The 17,744-nt window shown below is 35.9% G+C and overlaps 2 protein-coding genes across 9 annotated transcripts in view; one reads left to right on the top strand and one right to left on the bottom strand.

Moving 5' to 3' along the window:
• Positions 1-17,744, bottom strand: part of LOC105426726 (uncharacterized) — a 61,284-nt gene that overhangs the window by 17,821 nt on the left and 25,719 nt on the right. For 4 of the 8 annotated variants that reach the window (XM_089075027.1, XM_089075028.1, XM_089075026.1 and 1 more), the window contains 2 exons: positions 2,602-2,750; positions 1,824-1,865 (listed from right to left, as the gene is read on the bottom strand). In XM_089075027.1, the coding sequence (XP_088931153.1) occupies positions 1,824-1,865; positions 2,602-2,647 (88 nt within the window). In that variant the 5' untranslated portion in view covers positions 2,648-2,750. Of the gene's footprint in view, positions 1-1,823; positions 1,866-2,601; positions 2,751-5,825; positions 5,961-17,744 lie in introns of those variants that run through there. The other 4 variants (XM_089075032.1, XM_089075031.1, XM_089075033.1 and 1 more) reach the window with 2 other exon arrangements.
• LOC105426732 (uncharacterized) lies at positions 6,073-16,943 on the top strand. The gene is made up of 8 exons (XM_089075021.1): positions 6,073-6,326; positions 7,314-7,528; positions 8,868-11,691; positions 12,087-13,335; positions 14,460-14,518; positions 15,033-15,771; positions 16,052-16,166; positions 16,330-16,943. The coding sequence occupies exons 1-8, from the start codon at positions 6,244-6,246 to the stop codon at positions 16,518-16,520; spliced, it is 5,475 nt and encodes a 1,824-aa protein (XP_088931147.1). The 5' UTR covers positions 6,073-6,243; the 3' UTR covers positions 16,521-16,943.

The following is a 17,744-nucleotide window of genomic DNA, read 5'->3' as shown; positions in this document are numbered from 1 at the left end:
GTGAAAAGGTTTCCATTAATATTTCATCGATTATTCCTGCTTTAATTAGCAATTACGGATTATCGTGATCAATAAGGGAGACAATTCAATACCAGCGAATCCAAAATCGGAATATAAGAACATCAAAGTGATATTTTCCTTTCTATATCAGCGTATCTCTTTCACAACTGCATATACTTAAGGCTCGAGAGGATTTCAATTCGCTATTGAGAGAGCGGGAGGGATGACGTTGGATTGACAGTCAATTTACAGAGATGAGTGATGAATCTCATTTTGAGCTCAACGTGGACGATAATGATTACAACAACAATAAAGAGATACAGATAAATCAAAATTCTATAATTGCAGCGAATTTTGCTAAATATACTAAATTGTTATAATTATACGATTATTAATTACATGGCTCTAATTCCACAATTATAATGTACTTATTAAATGATAATTATATTCGTTATCTCAGAGTAATATCGTAATTAAATTTTTAATGAAATAATTAAATTAAAATAATATAATAGAATATAATAATATAATAGCCGGTCATTCCTTGTTATATTTACTCCTTCATATTTAAATAAGCGTGATGGATTTGCCATCGAGGAAAAAGACGATATTCTCCATATATCATTTTTAGTTAAAAAAGTTTTTACAGGTTAAATTTTTTAAACATATTAATAAATAATATAGAATATCGGAGAAAAAAAAAATTTTATTCCATATTGCATATATATTGTTTTATCTGCCGAAACATTCATGCGTAAATGTCAGAATAGCAGTTACATAAAAATATAAAAAAATATTAAAAATATTAAAATTTTTTTACTATACTAATATTAATTTTTCATAATTATAAATGGAAAAATAAGTGAGGTTTGCTGAAATATAATAAAAGAAAAATAATACGAATACCAATTTTGCCTGTTCAATAATCCTATTCTTTTGAATACGAGAATATTGAGATTCACTAGCTACAAAACCTGTTGCATTCTTTTTGCAAAGCGAATTTAGCGAACCATGTCTTTTCAATATGAAATAGAGGATAGATATTCAGATTTGCCTTTATGAATAATTTGGGAACTCTGAACAAAATTTTAATGCAAATATGGAATAAAAATGTTTTTTTCACATTTATATATTACCTTACTTATTGATTTTAAATATTAAATTTTTACATTTTCAAAATTACTGTGTATTTTTTTTCAAATAACATAAAGATTATGTGTGTGATCGAGAAAAAAATCTCCGGATAAACAAATATATAAAAATAATGATATGTAATCAATGAGGTTTTTTCAATTTTGAAAAAATGTGCAAAATATAAGAAACATATAAGTATCGTGAGTGTGTAATCACACGAAAATCGTTTAATCCACTTTTCAGCAAATTTGAGCACGGACAATAAGTGCATTACACATCACCAAATTTATTTTGAAATTGCATTTTACGGTCCACTCGCTGTGAACAGATATCAGGCAATCACTGATCATGGTAACAAAAGGAAGGATTAAAAATTCCAATTCACTGATTGTACCAACAATATTGCTAAACACGATTAAATACATGATAATTGTAATATTCAATACATAGAGGATTTTCCAGCTTTAAACGTCATTAATCCGTGTCTGCGCGACTTATTTTTCAAGAAATTTAAGTGATTCAAGAGATTTAACATATTTTTCATACGCGCCATGGGATTTAATTGCAATGTAAAGTTACTAAAACGTGAATAAACGATTGTCAAGTGCCACTTTCGTCGCATGCATTCGTGCCAAGAGTGTCAAGAGGGTTTCTTTTTTCTTTTAACGTAACATAAAAAATTAATTTACCGTCAGATTTTCGAAAAATGTGATTGACGGTTTCGCAGCATCCTTAATGCAGAGTCGTGTTAGCGGTTTGAAGAATATAAATTTTACGACGGAAACTTTTTTTTATTATTCTACATCCGTAATATCCAGGAATCTGTATATGCAGATTCAAATTTGATTTGTCGCGGTACGAGAAACAACACCAAAAGTCTAACCGCGAATAGAAAATCAATAATTTTAAACGAAGTATAATTTAGAATCAACCTCCGGCAATCTGTATCGAGATTGGGCGAGTTATTGAATTTATATCAATTTAGTTGTAACCAATCATCACAGAAATTGCTTTTTTCGTTCACATACAAGGCTTACGCTACCATTTCCTAATGCCGTTTGAATTTTTGATTGCATAATTCTACAAGTGATTGAGAACAAGATTTTTATTTTCTAACTTCAGAAATTAATACGTAAATCGCAGTTCACTGGATGAATTATTAAGAGCGAAATTAACGCTCGAAAGGTCACGTTAAAATAATATAAAAAATATACAATACATTTAATGGCATTTAAAAATATATAAAACAAATTTATAGTTATAAAACAATACATAAAATATATTTATATTTTGAAATTCTAATTTTAATAGAGTTACAAAACAGTTTCTTTCCGCATGTTATGCAGAGTGTGAAACGACTTTACAATAATATATTTATTTTAAATGCTTGCAAGTGTAAGCAACGACAGCGTGATGTAAAACTTTGACAATGTATTATTTTACCTGAATCATGCTTTTAACACTTACCGCATAAGGAAAGCAACAAAATACTGGCAAGAAAGAACCACCCCATACTTCATCAACAGGTCGTTCCGTGAGAAACCATGCTACATCGTTGAATCTTGCGCGTACGTCAAAACTGTCAATAGTTAATGCTGCACATTGGAGCGAAGGTCCTTTAAAAAAAAAAAAGAGAATAATATTTCATATTAGATGCATATTTGAAGCAAACTAGGAAGGAAAGCTCAGGTCTTCCAGAATATTCCCCTCTAAATTTATTTTTTCCTAACTTGTGTGTTGTTGAAAGTGGCGAGAACTGAATTTAATATGAATAAATGTATGTTGATGTATGTGTTTTCACACGAAATAAGAAATGCAAGATGAAAGCATATAATTTTGCACAAATTTATGCGCGCGTTTTACGGTTAAAGTGCCACAACGTAATTACTGTTTCGCGAGTTTACTCTATTGTTTTAAACGTTTTGTACGCATGTACGAATTAATAAACCGTCGAAACCGCGAGGAATTTTTCATGGGGAGCTTCCTCCGCGAGGCGCGGCCACGGACGTCTGCATGGCTAACCGCGGAAGACCGAAAATTTCCTCTATCGGCGGATTGCATCGCGGAGGCATACGAATAATTGAAACGATCCACGTCGGGAGTGGCCTCCGCGAAACGCGGCATCCTATATAATCGCCGGCGAATAATGTATAAATTCGCTTTCGAGAGAGCGAGTCGCGCGCGCTCTCGACATTTCCGTAAACCAATAAATGGCTTATGCATGAGCGCGTCAGTATGAATCCTGGCTGGCTGCAGGTAAGATTATATTCCTATCCACGAAACACCGCGGAACGTCGTGCTCTCCATTGTAAAATTGCTGCACGACCACCGTGCCATCATACCGTGGCTCAATATTTTCGAATCAAACCGCCCGCGCGTATTATTGCTACCGCTAATTTCGAAATGCATTGAATTCCACCGACTGTTTGACTACCGCTAGAAACGTTCTCCTCATGTTTCTTGATTAATCTGTCAAAATTTATTTTGATTAAAAGAACGAGTTTTCGAGTCTGTACTGTATATTCGATATTTATCACTGCGGTTTGCTCTGTTCGTTTTAAAATGGCAAAAATGGCACACAATTAATTTATGACTGAAATGTATTGATCTCATATATGTATCTTATTAGATAATTTTAACAATTAAAAAATTCTAGACTTTAATACATCAATTTATTGCTAATAATAAAATATTTTATATTAAAAAAGTATATATATATATTTGGAATATGTAATATCGTGCAACATATCATTCATCATTTAATAAAGTACGATAATTATTCGCTGTGTTTGAGTTATCGTTCTACATTTAATACATGAAATAATAAGAAACTATTATCAATAATAATTAATAGAATTCTATGCGACAATTTATTAAATAATACCATGAATTATTTTATCATCCGCTGATTATTAGCCAATGTTTATTGGCTAATAATCATTGTTCGATTTAATAACTTAATACGTATATAAATATATCATTTTTCATTATAAATCTCTCGTAGAATAAAAACTGTTCAAATATTTCATAATATAAAAATAAGAGAAATGTTTATAATTAACATGTTAACTAGAACTATTAATTATGTTTAAGAAAAACATATTTTTTACAACAAACAGAAAAGCTGTTAATTGAAAAATTGAATTTTCTAAAATTTAATTTATGACATATTTTTAAAGTAAAATTTTAATTACACGTAGTAGAGATAATAATAAAGCATGCGCGCATGCTTGCGATAATTTTGATATAAAAGATCCTATTCTCTGATTTCAAGCGATCGCTCGATCGAAGATATTAAATCTATTGTGAAGTTGAAAAGAACTTCTAATCGATCCAAAGCAGATTACCTGAAAGACGTTCAGTCGGGTGCAGTGCAATCGGAATCTGTCCACTGTATTGCCTACGTATCGATAAAATTTCACAATACTTCGATATTATTGAATTACATGATTTTATTACAAAATTTCACTTGATTAAAAAAATCGCCCGATTATAGTCACAAATCACTTCTCCATTGATTTAAGGCACGTTCGAGGAGTTCGCTATCAGCGCTATTTTGCGCTAATATTCGAGAAGTTAATTGACAGCACTGTTGTCAACTGTCGGTAGCGTTTTTACATCATAATTTCGCATTATCAATAATATTGCTATATGTTAATATCTCATTTCCGAAGTGTTGGTAGCGTTATCTTTGAGAGCGCCCAATACAACACAAATCCTGCAATTATGTGTAGTAACATTGTTGCAATATTGCTGCAACATAGCTGCAAAGTTTGTGCTGTGTGTGTGGCGGTAACGAACCCCCCAAATAGACGCGCTGCTTACTTCAGGCGATTGAGACAAAGCGCGCATATAGCACACTCTAGCGTACTCTAGGGATAGCAGCCCTGCCTTATGCCCACCAACGTAGATTAACTTTAATCTTGGGGTGCAATCCACTTGATGCTATAAAGCATCTTTTGATTGGTCAATTCATAGAATTCTCTGTTTTGATTGGTTAATCAAACGCTTCGAAGCTTTTGTAACGCTAAATGGATCGTAATCTCGGTTCAACTTACTCATCTTTTTCTAGTTCTAAGAATTAGAGAAAGATGAAGAGCAAGTTAAACCGAAATTAAAGTAAAAATCTATATATAAAATCTATATTGATGGAATTGGGCATTAGTATATTGTATTCTTATAAGAAAAGTTCATTATATGAATCAGTTTTTTGTTGTAACAACAAATTATCAAAATTTAAAAGGAGCATATAGGTTTTAACATAAAATTAACAGATTTGGATTGTAAAGAAGTCAAAACGTAAACTAATGTTAATATTTTGATAAATAAAAAAGAATGTAAGTAAATTAACATTTTTCTTAATTAATGACAAAGAAAGTTTTTGATTATGAATATTCCCTGTAAAAAAATTAAATAATTTATATAAAAATTTTAATAAGTTATTATAAATTCCAAATAATTTAATATAAAAATAATCAATTACAACTATTAGACTATTAAACAATTTTAAAATAAATATGCCATTATTTTCAGCGTCAGTTCAGCTGCGAGAGATTTTCTTTTTATAAAAAAATAAATGTAAATTTAAAAATTAAATAATTTCCAAACTGCTCAGAGAATTATTGGGCTCAACTTTTACATAAATATTTAGAGAAGGAATAGTAGAATAATTTATAAAAAAAAAAACTTACATTTCTACCAAAATCGTTTCATTTCGAGATGATATATCACTTATTAGTTGGAAATATGTTGAGATCATGCAAAACTTAACTTAAAACAACTTTTAAATATAAAGTCGAAATAAACTATGAATATCGCCCTATATAAAGATGATAAAAAAACTCGGTTTCGATCGGATAACACATCTGCACGCGCGCGATGCGAATCCGACTACAAATATATTCGGTGAATAATCGATGACGTAACGATTAGTGGTGGCGTCGAGTTTTTCCCGCGCATTGTCAAGTCCATTTTGTTAATTCGAAGCGGGAGAGGGTGTCGGCCGAAGCCCTCTCCAAATTCGCTTCATCAGAGTCATATATTTCTTGGGAGAAATTAAAACAATAACCGGTGTTCGTATTTCAATAAAATAAACAGATCGACAAAACAATGACAGATCGGAGGACGAGCAATATCGAACGGCTTTCTGAGGCGATGAAAAGTCTGCAGAAATGCTTGGAATGTACGATCTGGTAAGTTTGCACACTCTGTAACGTCGTCAAAATAAAAATAAATTCGTCTACGCGATCTGCATTCTCGTGATCGACTTGTTATTCTCGCGCATAATGACTGAGACAAATATAGGTTAGGATTCGAGCAGTGCAACAAGTGTCCAGTGTATCTTATAGCAATTATGAATCAAATCGATCGAAGCAGTCGGTATTCACTGATTCTTTATGAAAGATGAAACCTTAATTCAGTCCTAATGTCAATTAAATTCCAATTAAACATCAAATCCCATTAAGTGTTAAACTCCTATACCTATAAATCTATCCAGAGTAAACAAAGAAATTTTTGAACAAAGAAACATATCTTAGAAATAGATTTATGATATTTAAAGAATATATATGTAGTCAGTTTTATATATTTGGATAAGTCAAAGTTCTATTAGTATAAGTCAAAATTCTTTTTAAAATATGATATTTACAAGTAATTACTATGATTCTTTGAGAGACGTAACATTAATTCAATTGTTTTGTGAATTAATGTCAAGTCGATTAATCAAATCTTGCATTAAGCTTATTTGATTTTTTTATTGAACAAAGAAGTATACATTAATAAAGAAACATCTCAAAGATAGACAAAAATAAATATATACATGTAATCAATTGTATTTCATATAAATTCAAAATCTATCAACTTTTTAAAATATAATGATACAATTTATAAGTAATTATTATGATCAGTATTTTTTATGGGAAATATAATGTTAAGTTCAGTTATAATATTAATTAAGTTCCAAGTTTTATTAAAGATTAAACTCACTTATAAACTTTATCATTGTGCAAGTAAAGAACTGTATTAATAAGAAACATCTCAAATATAAATTTATAATAGTTAGATAATATATATGCACTTAATTATGATTTATATATTATTTTTGTACAAGTTCAAATTTTATTTTAACATTTAAGATAAAGCATTTACAAGTAACCACTCTCTATTTTATAATGTTTCAGTTTGGAGCCTATGACAGAACCTACAAAAACACGATGTGGCCATTCATTCTGCAAAACGTGTATAGGAACAATCTTACTCAAGAAAAATGTATGTTGTCCACTATGCAAGAAGTGTCTAAATAGACGCAACATTTCTAAAGATGATCATCTGCAAACCTGTATCGAGAAGTTTAATAAACTTGTCACTGCTATTAAAATCGACAGCAATGTCGACAGTAAGTACATACCATAAGTTTTTATTTAGATTACGGACGAATTACAGTTACGTTTAAATCAATGTGATATAAATCAATGCTTTTTTTCATAAATCACCATTATTCGTTCCCAATTGGAGTCTAAAAAAGTAAAGAGAAAGAGAGATACACGATTCCCTTAGGAAAACAGTTCTTGCGCCATTTAGGACGCCGTGATATTGAGAATCATTACTGCGAATAATCGTAATTTCCGCCCTAACTATTGATCCACGATCTACTATTGTGTTATTCAACCGGGAACGGAAGTTAAAAGCACGGCGCGAGAGATACTCCGTCGTAAAAGTACATTAAGTGAGGTCAGCACTATGTTCTTCGCAGCGCGCAGGATGGTAGAGGCTTGAAAAATTTAATTCTCGATACTCTTGGGTGCCTCGATTCACGTTATACGTTTTACAGAAAGCTCCATGTTTTATGAGGCCCTGGAGTTTGGATATCACGTACCATCCCGACGTTATTCCGTTCCCTTTTGCGTTTGATATTCGAAGTGTCCTTACTGTGGAATTTCCCTTCGTACATTAGATTTTTATTACGTCACTGATACGCAATACATTGATGATAATTTGTCGATACATAAATGTTTCATTAAAACGAAAAATTATGAACTATAAACAATTGTGTAAAAACTGTTCTATTTCATTGTCAAAAATGAAATGTGTATCAGAATATATGATTTTTACGAGAGTAGATATTTTTATTATGACTTACTAATTTTATTACGATTTGTGACTGTAAAATACGCAAAAGTAATCACGTTTAAAGTGAATCACGTTTTGTGGAAACTACGCTTCTCTAAATGATAATTTATATTTTACCGCGCGATAATTCTATCGATGTGCTGGTTATAACATCGTAGTACATTACGATATTACTATCAAGGTTGCTTTATCTTTATAATAGTTTTCCAAGCGAAAATTAGATAAGATAATCGCGTACAAGAGATTAGAATTATTTATAAGTTTCCATTGCGATTGTATTTCCTTGAAATTTCTTAATTGCGTAAATTAACACGCTCCATATTTTATTAATGTAAATAACAAAGTAAATTAAAAGATAAAATACAAAATCTTCTATGTCATACAAATATATATAATTTTCTAAAAAAATATTGATTATGTAATGTATAGAATATCGAACAATTGTATTCAGTCATAATTGTATGACAAAGATAAATTTTACATTGCAATTAAGTTGATTTTTTATAAAGATGTTATATATAAAAATATACTTTTTTAATAAATAATATGGTACGCGATTTCACCGGCATGTCCGCGATAAAGCTTCGATAATATTCGTGTTACAGTACTGTCGTACTCGAAACAACCGCGCGATACGAAGGAAAGCTGCAGTTCATTAGAACAATATGGCCGAGACCCGAACAAAGAAGTAAAAGGAAGATCTATTCGTCAAGACACACATCAACCGGAGACATCATCGAGGATCAGTCATGATAATCCGCGACGTAATTTAAACATTGAGACTTTATCAGTCTCCAACGTTCATGCGTTCTCTAATGACAATGACAGCACGTCGGATGTCAAAGTGCAGACATGGCTACACTGCATGCCCGATGAAATGATCGCTTCCGTAGCGCAAAACGTAACACCGATCGAAGACAAAGTTAGGCCGATACCCGACGATAAATCAATCGAGATGATCGGCGGAGTACGTCGTGGCGACATCGATGCGAGTCGCAGGCCAAGTCAAGATGGAAAACGAAGTACGGGGCGTATCAACGAGAAAGACTACACGTCGTCACAGGTAAATAAAGGAGCGAGGCAGATTGGGGACGAAATAATAGAGATCGATTCTGGTGAGAGCGGATTGAAATACAAGGCGACTCACGCCAGAACGCGCGCGAGAAACCGTGAGAAAGATAGAAGGTCGAAACCGGAAATCGAGGAGATTGTCCGTGAGGATGGCTTGGTGGCAACGAACGATCAGGTCTCGTGCGCGCCGAGCACATCTGCGATCACCGAGCAATCTCTCGCGAATTGGTCTCGCGTGATCGAGATCGGGAAGGAGATGAAACGCACGAGAAGGAGAAAGGTGAAGAGACTGAACGTGAGCATCGAGAAAAATAGAAAGCCACCGCGGATAGTCGAGGACATTAGGCTGTCGCCGAGAAGCAGATACGACACCTCTAGAATTATTGCGAGTCATAATACGAGCAAGATGAATATGTCTAATCGACTGGAGGAAATGAACAGTCAGAAACAGGACGCGATTGATAACAGCCAGAATTTATCGGACGCGAAAGCGTCGAGCGAAACGAAGAAACGGACGAAATCATTTGATGAAAATAAGGCGGACAATTCGAATTCGATTGATTCTACGATGGATATATCACACATCACGCTGGAGGATGGTTGGAAAATACGCATAACGAATCTAAACAACGATCAGGTGGGCAAAATTATTGGCTCCGGGGGGGACACCAAGGAGAATCTTCAGGCTCAAGGACGAGAGGTTGTCATCAATTATCGCGATTCGTTGCCGCGGCAAAGACTGACCGTACTAACGCCGGAGAGACTTAACGAATCTATACGTAACGACGAAATAAGTCACGACGTGTCGCAAACTTCCGCCGACAACTTTGAAAGTTCGATCTGCTCGCCGGTCAAAAAGCGAGCTCCCGGACCACGAGAGACCAATAACGTTCAGGAGACACCAAACAGGACTGCTTCTTCTCACTTAGAATTTTTGACGCCGAAGGCCAGATTATCCTTGAAAAGAAAGACGAGGACTAACAACGGTGATTCGCCGTTATTAAAAGAACATTTATTGTCGCAACACGAAGAAATGATCGGTGATCACAAGAACGTTTCACCAACATCGAATGACGATGGACTGTCTAATCGATTGAAAACCGTGAGACGTGATTTGAGTCTCACGATAACCCGTGAAGATCAGGATACAATATCCTCAGGCGCACGCTTAAAAAACACAGTCATCGAAGGTAACGACAGAAACGTTTCTAGAATTATGAGGAGTCAGGATGAAGAGCTCGGTCGCAATTATATCGGCGAATCTGCGATATCGAGGAAAATGTCTTTCTCGAGGAAATCAGGAGGTATTGAGAATCGCGGACGTCGATCTCCCATAAAGTTTATGCAATTGGGGACGTTGATTAGGCGGCGTAATGTAAGATATATTTGCTTAGGCACGACCAAATGCGAACGGTCGATGCCAGCGGAAGTTGGAGTCACCGCGGTGTGCAATATGCAGAAATCGATCGATAAATCGGAGGTATACGTAGCAGCATCCCCCGATTCGAACGATTCACAAAGCTCGAACGTCACGGTGGTGGAAAATAATCATCTCGCGAATAATCATCTCTCGAATGCGAATCGAGCAGTTTCCAAAGAATCTCTCATAGCGTCACCGATTTGTAAGATTGCTTCAGCTACTTCGACGCCAAAAAAAAATGTCGACCCTTCAAAGAGCTCGGCTATCGGAAATTCTTTGACGAACGCGAATCAACGATTGGGCGGATCGATCAAAAACACCGCCGAGGATAATGCGCGATCCTTTCATAGAACGCCTCGCGCGGACAGCGGCGCAATTCACGAGTTGCTCTCTCATTCAAGAATGTCAAATTCCATTAAACTGCTGTCACCGGACAAAGATTCGCAGCTGAAGTTTCTGGAAATAGATTCTCCAATGAGCGAGCGCGAGTTGAGGCGCGTAGGCTCGACTAAGTCCGCTATCAAAGAAAACAACTTTTCCGAGATGAAAAGTTCACGTCTCGCAGCGTCCACGTCGGCCAAGGCGCAAGAGCCTTTCGTCGAAAGTCCCAATAAGAACAGAAAAAGAATGAGATGCGCCAATGACAGAGAGCTATCCGAGGAGGAGTTCAACGATGGATGCGACTCCGACGAATCGATCAGTAGTAGTCAAAGTACGATAAAAAATGGCAGATATAGCAAATCATCTAAGAAATCGAGATCGGATCGTTTGGATACGAGTAAGAAACGTCGCTTGAGTTCCTCGGACGATCAGGATGTCATCGTAATCTCGTCAGTTTTTGAGGAACAGAACGCGAGCGAAAGAAAATCCAAGACGACAATGCCTAACTCGGACTCGGAAATGGAATCGGCGACGCGTAGTACGAAAAATTTGTCGAGGTATTAATGAAATTATTTTATGATATATGCTTTTTATATTAATATTTTATCGAGCGACTTTTTATTTCGTTATTCTGAATATATTTTTTAATTCTTATTTTCGTTATTTTATTTATAATTTCTATTTTAATTGCTATTATTTAAGCATCTCTAGTCGTCGCTGTTACTCAAAAATTTAATCTACGTTGATTTATAAGAAATACTATTATTTTCCGAGTATGTCTTTTTTTTTTCTTTTTTTTTCTCTTGTTTGTTTCTCATGCTTTTATAATTCGTACATTCGAAGGAACAAAGTGAAAGATGATATAGTGTGCATTTAATCTCAGAAAATACTTTTATCATTAAAGATACAGGTTTTTTTTTTTATTTAGTAATGAGTCTTTTTCTTCTTGAAGACATAATGATGAACAATGCGATCGAGGAAACGCACCGATTATAAACACAAGAAAATGTTTGGTGAGACAAGATTCGGATGAAAATCTTCGTATTCGGAGTATAACCGACAAATGGAGAAACGAACATGACGCGATGCAAAAAAAGCTGATGAGGGAAGGTGAAAACAGCCAGAATAGTGTCACGTCAACGAGACAACGTCTATCTGAAGAAAATCTAGCTAGCCAACGATCATCAACTGGGACATTTGAGACGGAGAAGCACAAGAGCGTAAAGTCATGTCAGAAAAGCCCGAAAGAATCGATGTTTGAGAGTAATAGCCTATTCAGTTCGACAAATATCGACTATATGATGCAGCAATTGGACAGTAAGGACAATATGAAATCGCAGAAAGCCACGGATCCTTCTAATGACGACACCATAAACCGAGTGCTCGATCGATCGGAGAGCAATCTCGACTCACGTCGGCCGTCGGGTTCTACCTTCCAGAAAGACATGGCGAGTCAGAGAAAAAAGGACAGCCGAGAGAACTTGCTGCAGGACAATTTCGATGAGATCATCGCCAGCGTCGGGCAGTCACAAAGCGAGGATGTAATACCTTGTACCGAGCAACTGGATCGCAATCCCAATCGCCCGTTGGCGGAACAGAAATCGTCAAACTGTCTCGCGATGACAGATGAATTGTACAGAACCATGCAGGACAGCCTGATCATACCTGCGTCGTCGACGACCGACATGTTTGAGCATCATTCTTCCAAGAACGTTAGGAAACCATATACGAGGACGAATATCATTTTAAGAAATTCTGACAAGGAGAACGTAGCCAGTAACATCAAAAAACGCAACTTTATGAATGACCAAAGAGACAGAGAGGGCGCAACTGCGAGTGTCGATGCGATTGACAAAGATTCTCATAAGAAAATCGTATCGAAGTATAACGCATCACAAGAGAAAGGAAAATCCGAAGAACGTAATGTCTCGATACGACTGACGGATGTCGATGACAATGAAGGGCAAAGGGCAACAGCCGTTGGCAACGAATCAAGTTCGAAGAATGACGTTTCCGAACAAGATTCGCTTATGAACATTACGCAGCATCAAGTTCAACTGCAAATGTTTGAAGAGGATTTATTTGGCATTACGGATATGCGAAATCAAATGAGGACGACTTCGCAGAGTAACTTGTCCCAACAGGGGCAACGCACTCCGAAAAGGAGGAAGCAGAATATTCAGGGAAATACGACGCCAGGAGTAAGTATTTTTGTTTATAATATCGTATCTATTTTTATTTCCCTGAAAAAAACCTGGAATTTTTTTGAAATTATATCTCTAAATTTAAATTTTGCCGCTTAGAAAAAATTTTTAATAATTTTGCTTTTATAATACAAGTCGTTGATAGTCCGCCATAATCCGTCATAATTGAATTTAATACGACATATACATTTGTGTACATCGCGTACATTGATATAACTTGTAAATTTTTCTAAAGAAAATCTGTTTCTTTAGAATAATTAAGCCAAAACGTTAATATTCAAATATCCAAGTAATTTTCCTTCGTGATTAAAAAACATAAAAAAATACACACACTAAAATAAACTTCATAAAGATGGCATTTAAGAATTTTTTAATTTTACCTGATATTTTGAATAAAAATATCTGAAAAATCCGGAAATTCTCAAGAAATTTTGATTAGACATTCTATATTTTTATTAACTATATATAACATATTTTCTTCTACTTTGCAAATCTTCAATATTTCAAGAGTTGATGTTGTTTCTTTATCATATATTCTCATCAATGAAGGAGAGCAACAAATTGAATTTATATCTATAAAGTTTATATTTAATATATTCGTATATTTATCGTAAATCTGATAAAGTACAGAAGGTACAGAGAGACCATATCGCAAACAATTCCTTTAGAGTTTAAGAAAATTTTTATCGAAATAATTATACTACGTACTACGGGTAATTAACTTTCTTGCATAATCAAACTTGAAGTTTAATCTGTAATATTAACTATAGCAATATAGGCATTTTATTCTATTGAATTTTCATCGCAACGGATTTTTACAATTCTCTTTACGAGCGAGCACTTTACATCATTCTTGTATATTGTTGTCAGTAGTTTACATAGAAATAGCGTGAATGCATTATAAAATAACTTGTTCCGTGCAAGTATGTTTTGTGCATGTACGTCCATTTTTCACAAGAGTTTACATCGTAAAGCGCGTCATTTGTAATTTTTTTTTCTTATTTAATCGAGTTAGTCTCTCGTATTATTTGCAACGAAATTATAATGCATGCGCGATATATTTCGATTTTGTGGCACAAAAGCTTCTATAGCGAGGATAAACATGGCACTGTTACACGCAGGAACACTTCGCCGACGAAGACGACGTTGTGGAGAACACTCCAGAGAAAAAGACGAAAAAGTAAGTACACGTACTTTAAGTACATGCTCTTCTCTCTTACGATGCACTCTTCGTCCTCGTGCTTATACTACGTTTTGCTAATTGGATAATATGCCTGCATACAGTTATAAACACGATATTGTATGTATATTCTTGTTGATTCACAAAGAACTCTCTCTCTCTCTCTCTCTTTCTCTCTCTCTCTGTCTCTGTTATTTCTATTTTCGGATGATACGTTAAAGGAAAGATGTAAATATTTGAAGTTAATAAAAAAATTATGATTCAATAACGCATGTAATGCAACAATTTAAGATACATATTTTTTATTCGGAGTTCCTTATTTATTCGTTTTACGTCTACAAATTTTATGACTCGAATGCCAATCAATCTGTTTCAAATAATCCTACCGTTTTGTAAATAAAATATTCATAGCGATTGCTTAGGAATTGATTTACTTTGAGAAAATCGAAAATCCGGAATGTTTTCTCGACAGTTCGAGACGAACTACGCGAGATACAGTGTCGTAATGTTGCAGCAATGGGAACAACGTTAAAGCGGTCGACTCGAGAGAAAAAATGACATTCTTATCGCCAATCCCGAAGGCTGTTGAACGGACATCGAGTGTATCAGGATCGTGTCAAACGATTCGTTCTTCCTCTTCGAGGAATGGTGCAAACACACCTACGGACTTATTCGGAATGTATCCATCCGCCCAAAGTACGCCGATGTTGGCGCACAACACCACGACGATGAACCGTGCCAACGTATCCGGAGGGAACAAGAGAAGCGAGCGTGTGGAAAGCTCTGGAAGTGTCTTACTGGCGAAACAGGTGGACGGGAAGACGTTGGAGAATGTTCGTCGACAACCTGACAGGCAGGATTTGTGTTTCGTATGCAGCGGCCTGTCGGCCGCCCAGATCGCCACCGTGAAGGAATTTGCGGCGAAGTACAACGCGAGCTACGTGAACCAGTTCGATCGCAACGTGACGCATGTTGTCGTGAAGACTACCGGCGAGCAAAACGCGGCGAGGAGCACGCTGAAGTATCTTCAGGGTATCGCCCACCGAAAGTGGATAGTCAGCTACAGATGGATCGAGGACTGCACGAGGCAGCAGAAGCTGCTGAACGAAGTTGCTTACGAGGCCATGACGTACAATGATAGCGTTTACGGTGCCGGCCCTCGAAACTCGAGGCTACGCGACAAGGGTCTCTTTGAGGGTTTCACGTTTCTCTGTGTCGGACCGTACGACAACGTTTCGCTGGAACAGTATCAGGTCAGTCTTCGAATTGTCTATAGTTTCCGCGGCCGATGACGAGAGACGTCACGAGCGGGGTTTCGCGCCCTAGAATCTCCGGACATCGATTTTTCTCTTTAGGCGCTGTTAATTTTCGCTCGAAAAACAGAATTTCTTCAATCGTAATTAAAACCGATTCGTTGTACATGTCATTGGATCGGAAGGATTTTTATTTATCGTTCCTGCGCGTTCGGTAATCGCCGCGCTATTTAAAGTTGGACCCGGGCCAAACCCATGTAAGAATATCTTTGATTTTTAGGATTTGTTACTCGCCATCGGAGCCACGGTAGTCGATTCGTTTGAAATTCTCGCAAAAATGGGAGGAATGAAGGGCATTGTGATCCAAGACAATGTTCATGACAATAAAGTAATTGGTAAGATACCGTAAAAATAAGAACATATATGCACTGCGCCATATATGCACAATTCCTACTTGTAGAAATATTTTTAAAAAATGTATAAATATCAACATGTGCATCATGAGTTTGGATCTTTTAATAAGATATTCTGTGTTCTGGTTTTTTCTTTTTTTGCTAGAACATTGGTATCGAACCACGAAGGCGGCGCCAATTCTGGTGGATTGGATAGTAGAATGTATTGGACACTACAGATTATTTAAGCTTACGTCTTATATCAATTATATATCGCCGCAAGATTTTTGTGCTATCGGTTATCCACGTGAACTTGTAGAAGAAGAAGAAGAAGAAGAGTACAGCGATGATGAATAATAATAAAAAGAAGAAAGAAGATATATTGTTCGAATTTATTTTTGTTAATATTCAATCCGTACCGTCATTTGTAAAGAATTACAATAGTGTAGTCTCATACAACAGAAAAGAACAAAGATATTTCTTATAGTTTTCAATCTCAATCTGTTGATTAAAACGAACGAGCTTACCGTTCATGGGTCGCTAAGCATACACTTGATGGCGATCCACTACCATGTTAATTATCTGTACATGAAAATTTAATTTATCTTTATCAATATCAATGTATCGATGTGATATTAACTTTACATACAATTTTATTATTGTTTCCAATTTTATATATGCAATATAAATAAATGTAAAGTAAATTTAAGTAAATGTTATCAAATCTATCTGGTAATTTGTTTATACTTTTCTAATAAAAAATATTTGTTTTTTCTCAAAGATACGTTTCTTTTCTCATTTCTGTACAACTATCACACGTTCGCTCGAGATCTTCGTCTTATTCGCTATCCCGCTGCGAGATCGCTTTCCAAAGGCTTCTCCCCGTTCAGAGATCCATCTTACGTAGCATTCCAATTTTAGTCTCGTGAGACCGCGATAAATACCGGTCGCAAAGTACCATCTCGAGATATCTAACGCACGTCTCACCGATGAAAGAGAGTAGAAAGAGAGCACCGGGAGATCCATTGCGGACGTAAGGACAAGTCTTTTCGCGATACGACAATGCCTGAGTCGCTGAGATCGTAAAGCTCGCCTGTCGTGGGGGGGAAACGTCGAGGGTATATTCATACATTCACCCGAACACACGTACTCATATTGATTTGCCCGGGACCACCTGTAGCCAACTCTCATCCGCTCGCGCGCAGCACCGCACAGCATTTTATGAATCCCGCCCAACCGCACGCAGGCGAAACAAACGCCGCGCATTCTATACGCGAGAAATACGCGCTCTATATTCAACGCGATACTTCAACATTAATATCGCTGCGGTATACAAAATACAAAGCGCGAGACAAAGTTTACGTAAGGAGAGAATTCGCGTACCTTAAAAGCACGCCCAGATGTTCCGCCCAGACGTTCGCTATGAGCCATCGCTATGATACCTAATCGGCTGTGCCCGCCCCGAATAATATCTCGAACGTGCATTGCAAATTGATGAAAATATATTCGATGTGTTTGCCGCCAACAGTGGATGACTCCGATTTATGAATTATGCAGGCGAATTTAACAATTCGCATTCGC

Source organism: Pogonomyrmex barbatus, unplaced genomic scaffold (genome assembly GCF_055798465.1).
Source record: "Pogonomyrmex barbatus isolate J1 unplaced genomic scaffold, ASM5579846v1 scaffold18, whole genome shotgun sequence".
NCBI lineage: Eukaryota > Metazoa > Arthropoda > Insecta > Hymenoptera > Formicidae > Pogonomyrmex > Pogonomyrmex barbatus.
Note: the sequence above shows the minus strand (reverse complement) of the source record. Positions and strands in the feature narration are given on the sequence as shown.

Excerpts from the sequence above, each read along its gene's own strand:
- LOC105426732 (XM_089075021.1), top strand. The coding sequence starts at position 6,244 with ATGACAGATCGGAGGACGAGCAATATCGAACGGCTTTCTGAGGCGATG. Across the intron at positions 11,692-12,086 it reads AGTACGAAAAATTTGTCGAG|ACATAATGATGAACAATGCG; the intron begins GTATTAATGAAA and ends TTCTTCTTGAAG. Across the intron at positions 14,519-15,032 it reads CCAGAGAAAAAGACGAAAAA|CAATGGGAACAACGTTAAAG; the intron begins GTAAGTACACGT and ends GTAATGTTGCAG.